This window comes from Vigna unguiculata, chromosome 6 (assembly GCF_004118075.2).
Source record: "Vigna unguiculata cultivar IT97K-499-35 chromosome 6, ASM411807v1, whole genome shotgun sequence".
NCBI classification, from domain to species: domain Eukaryota; kingdom Viridiplantae; phylum Streptophyta; class Magnoliopsida; order Fabales; family Fabaceae; genus Vigna; species Vigna unguiculata.
In genome coordinates this window covers 18,652,957-18,666,930 of record NC_040284.1, presented here as the reverse complement: position 1 = coordinate 18,666,930, position 13,974 = coordinate 18,652,957, and the positions used below count along the sequence as shown (strand labels likewise).

Below are 13,974 nucleotides of genomic sequence, written 5' to 3'. Positions count from 1 at the left end.
GGAATCATTTAAACAAAACAATTTGAGCATCTTAATGTAGAAAAATCATATTTTTGTGTTTATCCTTGTAAAACTTAAGTTGTAGTGTTAATAGGAACTTCTCTACGAGACCTTTGACTGACTAAATTTGGCACTTCTTGAGCTAAGAGATTGATATATTAAAACATTGTGAAATTTATTAAGTAGGAAATAACAGAACAAGTGTCAAAATGCTTAATTAAAATTCAAAGTTGTAGTTTTCGCTTTTGGTATGTCGTCAGGCACCATTGCAACGTTGTTATGCGCCACTTAAACAATGACCACAAACTGGGGGTGTTGGGCACCACTTTTGGACCTCTGGGTGCTCCCAAATTAGTGAGTTCCAAGAGGTCATACGTCGGGCACCACTTTTCCAATGACAAGCGCCACCTTGTTTTACTAGTATAAGTTATCTCGGAAAAAAGTGGGATTCTCGCTTCGTTAATCATTGGATGTAGATGAAATTTTGACAAGTCCTAGAGATATGAATCTTTAGTTTGACTGTTGAGATTTTTTATTTGAGGTCTGCGGTTAGAGAAATGTTGTTCACCATTTTGATGTACTTAATAGAAAATAAATGATATAACTTTTAATGTTTCCTTTAAGTTAAATGATATTTGGTGAGTTTGGAGGGAAGTTAGATATCTTTATTGAATGTTTAGCCTTGAATAAATTGTTGTGTGATATAGCAAGTATATGAATGAATGATAATAATGTAGATTGCTGAACGTGATATTATGATGATGGAAATGGTGATATATAGTGATTTCCCAAGGAGGGAATCCTATCATGTGTGATTCACTAGGGTGTGTCTTGAGGTAAGGAATGTTTCATTATGTGAAGCTATCCTGAACTCAACTAATCATTTATACTCATGGGAAGAAGATTAGGTGGTGAGAGTGACAGAAGGTCTTATCATAAGGATGACCCAAGGATCTTATGACCGTGACAAGGACTAACCTTGCGTGTAGTAGCTCAGTATGGAGCAATGTATTACCACCACAAGTGCATGACTTCACGAGTTTGACTTAAGTGCATGTATCCGTATGAACTGAGTCTAGAAGAATCTGATTGTATGTATGATATTGTGTGATGACGATAATTATATATAATGTGCAAATTAAATCTTAGTATATTGTGTTTACCTATATCTCTTTTTTAGCTAGCTTACCCTTCTTTACTTTATTGGTTCTGTTGTGTGTTGTATCTTCTTTTATTGTGTCTTGATCCAAGCTCTCTATAAGAAGTTATGAGCATTTGAAAATTTTTTACTAAATTTTTGTATCTCAAAATTTATCAGTATTCTATCAAATGATGTAAGGACTCTACAATCAAATATATACAAAAAGAAATTACCATAAAAAATTGGATCAAAAAGAAATTTTTATCTATTTTAATGATTTTTACAAAATCGAGTAAGAAGAAAAAAAAAATACAACAAAATATTAGTTTTCTAGGTGTAAGTAATTTGGTGAAAATAAAAACTACACCAACAAACAAATTCAGTGGAAACATTTATACATTGTCGTGACTAAAATCCAAAACACAACCACAATTTCATTTTTTATATTATAATGAAGATATAGAGTGTATACCTCAATAACTCACGTAGACCTATAAAAAATTCAATCTAATAGGAGGAAAGCGCTCACCACTCCAAACACCTGCAACCATTGATTCATACCATTAAAACAAAATTCAAAACATCCACTAATATGCACGCAATACTATCAGAGAAGTTAATAGTAATTTTATTGGAATAAATCTATAAAAAACATATGTGTAATACTGTCTCTGATTTTTATGTTGAAAATTTTCAATATTCAAACTAGGGAAGATAGGGTAGTTTCATTTATAGACTTAATATGACAAGTTCCATATGTTAATTAGTTTAAAGTGAATACTGATGGTGCAACTAGAGGTTGTTTTGATTTGTCTTCCCGAATATGTGGGGATTTTTTCAGATTTTTTAGAGATACAAAATTCTATTTATGCTGAGTAATTGAGTGTCATTTATGCTTTGAAGCATGCTTGGAGGGAGAGCTTTCAAAGGTTTTGGTTGAAAAATGATTCTTCTTTACTTTGTCATGTACTTTTGTGATCCCTTGGAGTTTAAAAGGGATATGATGTCGATGCTTCTTGTATTTTTGTACGTCTATGTAGTTCAAATTGTCTCATATTTAGCTAATTTAACTTTCACTCACAAAGAACAATATAAGTGGTTTGCCTTCTTCATGTATTTATTTAGATTTTTTTTTCATATGGTTTGCCTATGCCTCGTGAAGTATAAATTTTATTACGGGTTTGATACAGTCTCCATACTTTGTATTCTTTTTTTTTCTTTTAGTACATTTTCATGTGATGACAAAGATAGATGGACTTTGAGGTGTGAACATCATTGAGATGTCAAAGTTCATAATGATATCTAAATGACCTTATCTTAAAACCACTATTGAAAAAAAAAAACAAAAAAATATGAGAAATTGCATTGAAATCGCAATAAGAAAGAAAACTAAAAACCCTAATTTCAATAATTTTACATCGGATTATTTGAAATTTGATGTAAAATTTAATATTTAACTCAAGATAAATGTCAAGACAATTTGATGTAAAAAAAAGTTCACTTATTTAAAAAAAAATAAAATATTACTGTATATTATTTTCGTCATGTATTCGAGGTATATAATAGTAATAAGTATTCTAATGCCTCGTATTTATTTTATTTTTGCTTACCCAAAAACACAATAGTAAAGTTTAAAGAAAATGTTGAAATAAAAAACGAATAAAATAGTTCAATTACGTTATAAATACATTTCACCAAGAACAAACTTGATAAAGAGCTTCAGAAGTGATCTCGATAAGAATCCAAAAAGAGAGCAAAAAGAGGGAACATCAATTTTAAATCTTAATTTCTTTTTAAAAATATTTTCAAATAAAATATATTCTATCCTTCAATCAAACCTATTTTAACTTCATTTTTTATTCTAATAAAAAAAATTACACAGAATAAACATGGTAGAATCAAACCTTTATTTTATTCTAAGCAATTACAAACTCTTCATCCCTATTTACTTCGCATGCAAAAGTAGTTTTAGAAAGAGGTTAGCAGAAAAAGAAAAGGTTCTATATTGAACAAATATTTAACAGATGATAAATGATAGATTTATGAATAACTCTTTTTTTTTTCACAAAATAATAATTGAAAACAAACAAGTGATATCTTTTTGATGAACCAATTTGTATATTTAGAATATGAAAAGTATAGAATAATTGCATGTGATGTGAATGATACAGAAGTTCTTGGGGCCTAATGATGGAGAAATGAGGTTGTTGGAAGCATAGACTAGAAAACAACCCTTTTCTAACCCTCCACTTCATCATGTTCCCATCAAAAATGGTAGCTGCACACTAATCATGCTTATAAATCAAAAGTATCCATTTTCTTTATTAATGAAAGTTAATTAGTCTGTGTGGTGGAAAAGGACCAATGTATTGAAACTGCTAAGTTATGGTGTTTTCTTAATTAGCATGCATTCATGTATTTCTGGAATAGTGTCAGTGACAACACACTTAGACTATAAAACGTATTCATAATCTTTTCAGGATTTGTTAATCACACGTCACCTCTTAAGTATGTGTCTTTCATCAAATAGGTTGTTTTAATCATAATAAAATTATACATGTTTTCATTGTTGGATTTTTTTTTATACGTTAATGAATCATATGTAAATAATGTAAGAAGTATTTGTAAGTTTTTTTCCTTTATAAATGTTACTTAACTTTTTCTTTTTTATGTAATGTGAAATTTTTAACTCAAACTTTTAATATTATTTTGTTGAGATAAATGACTATTAGTTCATACTTTAAGTGATTATTAAACATAATGGATTGATAAAGTATGAAAAAAATATTCAAGAATATAATTGTAAAATACAAAAAAAAAAAATCTTGAATAGTTTAATTTTTTAGATAATGAGTGTTTTCTAATTGATTTGACCGTGTTCTCTTAAGTCCTTTGAAGTTTGATGTAATTTAAATTCTTTTATTGTTTGTGAGACAAACAGAATCAGGTAAGACAAACTATTTCGAATTTAATTATTGTTGAATTGATTAAGCATGTTTTTACTCATTAAATTTTAATTTAAAATTAAAATTTGTTACCATCAAAGTTTTAATATATTTTATTCTCAAACTTTAAAAATAAATGAACGTAATAATTTGTAATCATTCAAATATTTTGATTTTTAAATTTTAAAAATAAAGAAATATAATCGTTCTAACTCTTTTGATATACTCTTTTAATATGTCAAACGGGTTATGCTAAACATTAACTTGTTTACATCAATTTATACATTTTTGTTTTGATGTATACTGAAAAACGTATTTGACACGTTAAAATTATTTGTAATCATTCAAATATTTTAGTTTTTAAATTTTAAAAATAAATGAATATTATCGTTCTAACTCTTTTGATATGTTAAACGTGTCATGCTAATATTAAGTTATTTATATTAATCAACATATTTTCGCTTTGATGTATATTGAAAAATGCATTTGACACGTTAAAATTTTTTAACATAATTAAACTAAAAATTATATTTATTTATTTTTAAAGTTCGAGATTTAAAATATATCAAATTTTGAATAAAGATACGTCAAAGTTCAGGATTAAAAAGATAGTTAATTCTTGTTGAATATTAGATATTACAACAACTGTTATGTGGTATTGGATTGATTTTGATTAATGAAAATATTACAAAAAGAATTAAATCTATACAAGTAAAAGGAAATTTGGAAATATAAATAAGATTTATATAAACTTTTAGAAATCAAATTATAAAAGGTTTAATTGTGTTCTGATTTCATAATAAATTTTAAAATTTTTCATTGAGTTTCTATCAAATTTTATTGGTCTATTGAGTTCTTATAATTTATTTTTTTTTAATTAAGCCTATGTTGTTAGATTTTACTAACAGCATGATTATATGATGTGACAATTATCTTACACACTTATCTACTTAAATAATGTCGCTAAATGATATATTTATTACAACATATTCTAACGAAGAGGATCTCTTTTCAAGATTGGTTATATTTAACTAAAATTATTGTTAAAGCAAATTAAAATAATTAAACCTTATAAAAGTTTCTTGAACAACTTTTATGCTTTGTCATAATTCACTTCATTTTTCATACATTAATAAATTCCTGTCATTGTTATTATTACTATTGTGATAAAATTATAATAAAATAATCATTTTGGTTCTGAATAAGTAATAATTAATTTCGGAAACGGAAGTCAAGTCATTCTCTCCCACCACCGCCCTCAACGACTACTTATTTTGAATATAGTTTCCAAATGGACAATTTTGTCCCTCATTGTGTCACCATCTTGGAGGAGCGTTTTCTTAAATAGATTTGTTTTATACAATATTGAAACATTGATAAATATATTCTACATGTTGATATATGATTATTAAATGATAATGAAAATAATAATTTTCTATATTTGTTAACTTTTTTTATGAACTTATAAAAATTTGAAGTTGTTGACAAAAGAAACAAATTGGATTGGAGCAAAAACAAATGATTAGTGTGTTAGTTTGGTTTTTCTATTGCAAAATGCTTATCTGATATTTAATTCAAAATAAGAACATCAATACATAATGAAATGAAATAAAAAAATGTGACTAACATAAAGTTGTGAGGTCCTAACAAATGTATGAGCAACATGGTTAGTTTATTTATTGATAAACCTAATAACCACTTAATTTTAAACATTGACCTAACTTTCTCTGTATATTTCCTACATTCTTATTTATATATATATATATATATATATATATATATATATAATTATTATTATTATTATTATTATTTTTATCTTGATCTTTCAAGTAACACGTCGCATTGTGTATTGTAATTTGATTTAAAATCATGCATTTTCAAAATGGAGACGAATATTCAAAATATATTAAAAGTAAGAATGCATGTCAGTTATTTTCTGACAAAAATATGTATGTATAAAATCTAATTTAATGTATTCTCAATAATTTTTAATAAACTAATTTACAATGCGTATGAATAATTTAAATTATTACAAAACTAAACAACATAACTGGATGTATTTGTCTTCGAAAAAGAAATAAAGAGAAAGAAAATAATACTGTCTGAAAAATGTTAGATTAATAATGTAAATCATATCTTTAACCTTTACTTAACACGACCATTCTATTTTAACCTTATATTTTTATTTAAAAGCAATCATTTCTCCATAAACAAAAAAAGGACAATTTAGGGATTTCAGTTTGCAATATTCATAACGGTCATCTTTCTTTCCTCTTTGAGTTATTCCAATTCAAACACTCTTCATCTTCCCTTCACTCTCCATCCAACATTTGAATCTAAACTCTCTCTCTTTCTCTCTCCCTCTCCTGAATTTTTCATTCTTGAAAAAAAAAATGAGGCAAAAGTTCAACAACACAGATTCTAGTGGGTTCTTGGGAAGCATTTCTTCTAATTTTCTCAGATCAATCTCTTCTTCTAATCGCAAACCCAGTTCTTCTTCCTTTAAAAAACACAAATTCCTCAATTCCGACGTTGAAAACACCCCCCCTGCCCATCCAAACATTTCCCTCAATCACCATCAACAATTGAAGCCCCAAGACCCTTTTTCCCACAACAACCCACATGTGAAGGCAAGTTCAAAAAATTTGCATCCTTTTGGGTCACATTTCAACTTTCAAGATGTAATCTTTAGCATCAGAAACTATTGTGTAAACAAATATTGTTTTTTGCTAATTATATGTTGTGTATTTTGGAGCAGGTTGTTGTGAGAATTAAGCCTGAAAATATCAATGGAAAAGAGGAAGATTGGGAAATTAAGGTTTCTCCTAAAGCCCTGTGTATTGGGGACATAAAGTTCATGTTTGATGAAGTTTTTGATGTCAATTCCAATCAGGTAGGAACTTAACATCATTGTGTGATTGGGATTCTTGTTTTAAATCTTAAAAAAAGTAATTTGAAATTACATCAGTTTGCTGTAATAATGAGGGAATGGAGAATTGGCCTTTATCTATTCCATGTTCTTGCTGCCTGGTTTGCTTTTAGGGGAAGATCAATCTTGAATTTGATTTATGAGTTGTTGTATGTTCAGGAAGATGTTTTTCAGTCAGTGGGTGTTCCCTTGGTTAGAAACGCCTTAGCTGGTTACAACACTACAATTCTGTCATTTGGCCAGGTACATACGGTTGCTTGCTAGGTTTTAAACTTTCTTAGTGACAAAACGAGTGTCACTTTTTGATGCAATAGTGAGGATTCTTTTTCCTTTCTCACATGTGTTGTGCTTCTTTACTAGTCTGGGAGTGGAAAGACTTACACAATGTGGGGTCCCCCAAGTGCCATGGTTGATGAGTCCTCGTGTTCTAGTCAATTGGGAGTTGTTCCTCGAATCTTCAGAATGTTACTTTCTGAGCTAGAGAGAGTATGCTCTATCTTCTACTTAAATTGCCAATTTTTTGCATATATATGTATATGTGTGTGTCTATCTATCTATATATATATATATATATATATATATATATATATATATATATATATATATATATATATATATTTCTTCTTTTAAATTTGAATGATTGAGTTTGGATTACAATATTAGGAGAGGCTTACTTCTAATGAGCAGCAGTTCAACTATCAATGTCGTTGTTCATTTCTTGAGGTAAATCAGAGCTTAAGTTTCCTTTATAAAGATTCCCAAAACAGCAATGAGTTGGTCGCTTAGTGTTGGTAATGTGTTCCTTCCTTTTATTTGGTTGTGTTTTAAAACAGATATACAACGAACGAATTGGCAATTTACTCGATCCTATCCAGAAGAACCTTGAGGTAGGCATATATGCTTCCGTCATTTTGATACAATTTTTCATGAATGTATTGCTTCTCGTTTCTTCTGTTTCTAGTTGCTGCTACATACTTGCTACCTTGATAAAAATTATTGCAGATGAAGGATGATTCAAGAAATGCTCCTTATATTGAAAATCTGATTGAGGAATACGTCACTAACTATGAAGATGTGGCAGAAATTTTGATTAAGGTAGGGAATCATGAAGGTCTACATGTTGAAATCTATATGCAATTTATGAGAAGCTGAAAGCTTTGTTTTTGTTAGCTTATACTTTTGCTCTAACTATTGTATGCATTTGTTCATTAATGGCATGGGTTCTGTTTTAATCTTTATCGGTTAAGTTCATTCTTTTATGCATGCTACAGGGCCTTTCAAGGAGGAAAAAAGGAGCCCCCAACTTAAATTCTAATAGCTCTGGATCACACATAATTTTCACATTTGTCATTGAATCTTTTTGCAAGGTACTGTGAAATTTTGTAATTCTACCTAACATTACCATCAGTTTTGTATGATTATTACTAAGGTTGAAGGCAGACTTATATTGTTAATTTTCTTCATTAGTTTTTTCGATTATGATTTTCATAAAATGATGTTGCAGGGAACCACAAAGGGCTTATTCAGTAGCTCAAAAGTTAGCAGAATCAGCCTTATTGATCTCGCTGGAGTGGACAGCCATGAAGTTGGGGATGTAGGTAGCCAATGTACAAGGGAAAACAGACATGTTGAGAAATCATTATCTCAGCTCGAGTAAGATCCCGTAACAAAATTACTTCTTAGGGTGTGTTTGGGTTAATAACTTAATTAAGTACTTTTTTTGAAGAAGTGCTTATCATGCAAGTGCTTATGTATGAGTTGTTTCTATGTAAAAAAAAAACAGGGTTAAACAAGTTTATTATAAGTTGTAGGTTGTTTTGTAACCTACTTGGAGACCTTATAATTGAAATAAGGTGAAGATGAGTTATTGACATACCTTATAATTGAACTAAGGTGAAAATAAATTATGGACATGTCATACGTTATTTTCATAAGTTTTTCCCAATACTTGGAAAAAGGCTCATGTCATAAGATAAGCCTAAGTAAGTTGCTAACAAGTTCTCTTCCACGCAGACCTTAGTTTTTTCTTATCGTAATTTCTATAGTCTGATTCGAAATGGAGAAAGAACACTTTGCTTTTATTGCTATTTAATGACTATGATTGCTTTCTATTTGTAACCACTGTTATATTTCTTTGTTGTAGGCAATTAGTGGATGCTCTGAGTAAGAAATCTCAGTCTGGGAAAAATGGTGACATTCCACACAGCGAGTCCTGCATAACACGATTACTGCAAGAACCACTTGGTGGAAATGCGAAACTCTCAGTAATATGTTTCATCTCCCCTAATAACAAGTATTAACCTAGACTGAAGACCATAATTTGTTCATATATAGAGTGTAGTGGGACGGTATTTTTGAGTTCTAGAAATAAAGATTGAACTTGTTGGTTGTAGGAGTAATGGTAAAACCCTGCGCACACTCAGATTTGGTGAGCAAGCAAGATCGATCAGAAATGAGCCAGTTATCAATGTAATAAAGGAGGCTGATGTTGATTTGAGCAATAACATCAAACACTTAAAGGTATATTTCTGTACTCATTTAGGTAGTTGTTACTGAAAGATCAAACTAATGCAAATCTTTGAATTACAATGTGTTATATGGTTCAGGAAGAACTTATTAGAGCAAAGTACGATGTGTACAGCTCAGTTGGGAGTAAAGACGGATACTTCCAAGGACCAAATGCACGGGAAAGCCTGAATCAGATGAGAGTCAGCTTAAACCGTTCTCTTCTCCTATCCAACATAGATCGTGATACTGGTGAGCGTGTAAATGTCAGCAAGGATGACATACAGCAATTACGCCAGCAAATTGATGAATTGGATAGCTCATCTGAAGGAAATCCAAAGGATATGTCTGTCAATGAAAATTGTGTCCAGTTTTATTCTGTTGAGGAAAATTGTGATGCAGACACCACCAGCGTTGATGAAATTGAAAAGGATGAGGTATGCTGCGGAAAAACACTGAGCATTTCAGTCAATTCATGTAATCAATTTCCAGTACTTGCTGGACCACAGTTGTCCGAATCTCCAAAATTCAGCAAAACTCAAAGGAAAAGTTTGGCTATTTCTTCAAGTTATCTTGGAAGTTGGAACAATGTGGCAGAGAGTTCAACTTTCAGCAACAATGTGTTGGAAAAACCATTTAAACAGGGCGAGCACGTGCAATCCTCAGTACAGTCCAGCAAGGTTGAGTCCTTGGCAGCAAGCCTTCAGAAGGGACTACAGATGATTGACTATCATCAGCATAATTCAGCATTGAACAAATCTTCATCGTCCTTCTCCTTTGAGCACTTAACTTTGACACCTTCTCTAGACATTGACAAGGCTGAATCTTGTGACCAAACAATACCACATAAAGCTTCCAGTGATGAAGTAGCTTCTTTCCTTTGTGCATCTTGCCGGACCAAAATATCTTGTCAGGATTCCAGTTTGGTCCAAGTATGTTTTGTCTTAATTTTATCAAGTATCTTTTTTAAATACCTTCTTTCTATGTCTTGACCTCATTTATCCATTTTTTGACAATTTAGGTAGCATTTGGAGAATGTCATGGCAAAAACATCACAAAAGAGGAGCTCGAGAATGTTTGTAAGGAGCAAGCAGCTAGAATTGAGCAACTAAATCAGTTGGTATTAATATCCTCCTATTTTCCTTTATGAACTGTGGTTTTGATTTTAATTTAATGGCATGTCGCATATTACCAGGTGGAGAAATTGAAAGGAGAGAGAGAACTGAACTCCATTACTATGTATAACTCGATGAAAGATGACGAAAAGGTCAGTTGAATGGATTAGAATTTACGGTTTATAATTATAAAGTTTATCCAGTTGATAATTAGTTTTCTTTTGTTCCGGTCCGGTTGATATCATTTGCAGCTTCTAAGGGAATTTTCCTCAAATGGTCATTTGCCATGCATTATAGAAGAAAAATGTGAAATTAAAGAAGTTCAGGAAGAGTTAGCCGAAAAGAACTTCACTTTTGATTCAACTGAGAAGGAGTCACTTCTTAAGGAAATTCAGAATCTAAGGAGCAAGCTGCAATTATGTAGTGATGCACCAGTTAAAAAATCTACTGACAAACTAAGGTCTTCTTTGATGTCAAGATCCATACAACTGCAAAAGAGCGGGGTATTTTCTTATGATAATGGCAACGAAGAGCTAGAGAATGAAAGACAGAGATGGACAGAAATGGAAAGTGAGTGGATCTGTCTTACTGATGAACTTAGAGCTGATCTTGATTCATACCGCCAACGTACTGAGAGGTTGGAGATGGAACTAACGTCAGAGAAGAAGTGCACAGCCGAGATAGATGATGCCCTAAAGAGAGCAGTTATGGGACACGCTAGAATGGTGGAACACTATGCTGACCTACAAGAAAAATACGATGATTTGGTTATGAAACACGATGCCATAATGGAAGGGATAGCAGAAGTGAAGAAGGCAGCAGCGAAAGCCTCGAAAAAAGGTCACGCCCGCTTTGCCAAATCTCTTTCCGCTGAGCTTTCTGCATTGAGGGTGGAAAGAGAAAGGGAATCAAAATTGTTGAAAAAGGAGAACCAGAGCTTGAAGACTCAACTTCGAGATACTGCTGAAGCTGTTCAGGCTGCAGGAGAGCTACTTGTTAGACTAAGAGAAGCTGAACATGCAGCAGCTTTTGCAGAGGTACAATTCTATCTCATTATGGGTTCGAGAATCAACGCATCATATTTTAGGGAGTTAATTCTGAAGTTCTTTTGGGATGGTGTTTTTTTTTTTACTTTTAGCTCACTAATTACCAAATTAACACGGAAAGAGAAAAGGAATTACATTTCTGTCAATCTATTTTTGTTAAAAGAGAAAACACAGAATGTTCTTTGTGAAGATTCAGTATATGTTCTGTCTTACCATAATTTTAATTCATTTCTTGAAATACAGGAGAACTTTGCAAATGTGCAAGAAGACAATGAAAATTTGAAGATGCAAATTGAAAAGCTGAAAAGAAAACACAAGACAGAGATTAATACCATGAAGCAGTACATTACAGAGAGCAAATTACCTGAGTCTGCACTGCAACCACTGTATAATAGAGAGGACTCTGATGTGGCACACAATGCAGCCTCCTCTTACACATACGATGATCAGGCTTGGAGAGCTGAATTTGGAGCAATATATCAGGATCATTACTAACTTACCTGTTGTTAGTATTAGTATTATTAGCATTTGAAAAAAAGGAATCAGATCAAACTCCAAGTATTTTTTTGTCTGGCATTAAGATCCTACTTGGATCAAAGGACATTCCTAAATGCCACCATTCTTTTTGTGTATTCCAAGAAATTCTTTGTTTTTGTTCCAAGCTGTGATCATCCAACCCTTGTCGTGGAACTGCGATTCTTTTGTATCTGCTTGTATTGATCTTATAATAGGTAAAATCGTTGTACCCTAGATTTTTCATTCTAAACAAATCGCCTAATAGTTTTCTCATTTCAGTTCTTTTATTCCCAGAAATTCTAATTCTCCAAGTTGCCAAAGCTTTTCACAAAACGAATGCATATACGCATCTTGTTATTATAGTTTATGCATCTTACCTGATTTATCCATTGTATTTGTTGTAACACTACCATGTAAGTAAACATTGTTGGCTGTTTGTGAAAGTAAACAATGTCAACAAAGTTTTCTAATCTTCTGAAAGTGAACCAAAAACTTTTTCATAGTTGAGAAGCCAGAGGAATAATTTGTATCTTATAACTTTTTTCAGTGCAAAATCTTTAACAGTGTCAATGAATGACTTGGGTTAGTTTGTTGTTGTATGATAATGTAAAACTACTTAAAATTGTTTTACACCATGAAAGCATAGCCACTTTCTTTCTAAATTTCTTCCACACGATTAGATGGTATGACTTGAAGAGCAAACGCAGTCAACATCTGACGAACCTTAAATTTCTTGTTGTCCCTTCTAATGCAACCTGAATTTGTGGAGCAAATGGATCGCATTGGTAAAAACCGGCACTGGAGCATCGATTATGGCTAAATTTAACCCCCGGTACGTATCTACCATTATAAGATCTTCACCACTATGATCTTGTGTTAATATTTTATGCTCTGAATTGGTAGCTCTTGACCTGAACTCGTGAATTACGTTTTTTAGTTTAGATGTTCATGAGCGTCGTCACGATGAACATTTTAAACGTGTGATAAGGAAGAAGTTTCTAGTATTTCATTATGATTATAGCTTACACTCACTTCTGTACAATCGTGAATTTTAGGAAAGCTGTAACCGAAGATTCCCTCAATACTTGTCTCTCCTGCGACCCTTGAAACGGTGGATCTGGATTTGGTGCGTCAAAGTGCAAGGCCCGTTATTTTATCATGATGTTTTGTAATCTTGATTCTATCTTTTCCAAACTGTGTATCTAAATTGTAGTTTGAGGGTGAAAAATCCTACCTGCAACTTGATGTTATATGTAATTGAAGTTCATTTCTTTGGTGGTTCTAATTAATGCGTTTATAAATCCCTTTCGTTTGTGGTGAAAGAGATGGTTTTCTTTTCGAAGACAGTTTCCTGTAAACAAATTAGAGGAGATTAAGGATAGCCACCACTTGTAATGATTTAATTGTAAGTATTGAATTAAAACACCACTCACGTTCTGGGTCAAGGGTGTTTGGATTGGTAGGTCTGGTCATGTTGATGATAAATTTCACCTTGAATAATACAGACGAGTTGTCAAGGATGATGACATTGAAATTTCAACACCTTCACCAAAAACACATTTTTATCCTAAAAAACAATTAATGTACAAAACTAAAAAGAAATCATAATTTATTTACTTTCCTTCACAACTCTAGATACCCTTACACCAATGAAACTTATAAAATAAATAAAAAAAATATTCTTTCATCAAAATATCATTCCTCAAAAACATCCTTTAAAACCCTATACCCCAAATTAATTATCAATTTCTCAAATATATCGAGATATTTGAAATAA

The 13,974-nt window shown here is 31.4% G+C and overlaps 1 protein-coding gene across 1 annotated transcript; it reads left to right on the top strand.

Moving 5' to 3' along the window:
* The first annotated feature begins 6,391 nt into the window (after positions 1-6,391).
* Positions 6,392-12,470, top strand: LOC114186849 (kinesin-like protein KIN-12F). The gene is made up of 16 exons (XM_028074893.1): positions 6,392-6,716; positions 6,845-6,979; positions 7,175-7,258; positions 7,376-7,501; positions 7,679-7,738; positions 7,849-7,902; positions 8,018-8,110; positions 8,287-8,382; positions 8,520-8,668; positions 9,159-9,308; positions 9,409-9,535; positions 9,622-10,452; positions 10,542-10,640; positions 10,716-10,787; positions 10,887-11,672; positions 11,925-12,470. Exons 1-16 carry the CDS (start codon positions 6,480-6,482, stop codon positions 12,174-12,176), a joined length of 3,351 nt encoding a protein of 1,116 aa, XP_027930694.1. The 5' UTR covers positions 6,392-6,479; the 3' UTR covers positions 12,177-12,470.
* Positions 12,471-13,974: the final 1,504 nt, after the last annotated feature.

Bases quoted from the DNA above. Each gene is read 5' to 3' on its own strand.
- LOC114186849 (XM_028074893.1), top strand. From the start codon at position 6,480: ATGAGGCAAAAGTTCAACAACACAGATTCTAGTGGGTTCTTGGGAAGC. The intron at 8,383-8,519 runs GTACTGTGAAAT...ATGATGTTGCAG, and splicing joins TCATTGAATCTTTTTGCAAG to GGAACCACAAAGGGCTTATT. The intron at 10,788-10,886 runs GTCAGTTGAATG...TATCATTTGCAG, and splicing joins CGATGAAAGATGACGAAAAG to CTTCTAAGGGAATTTTCCTC.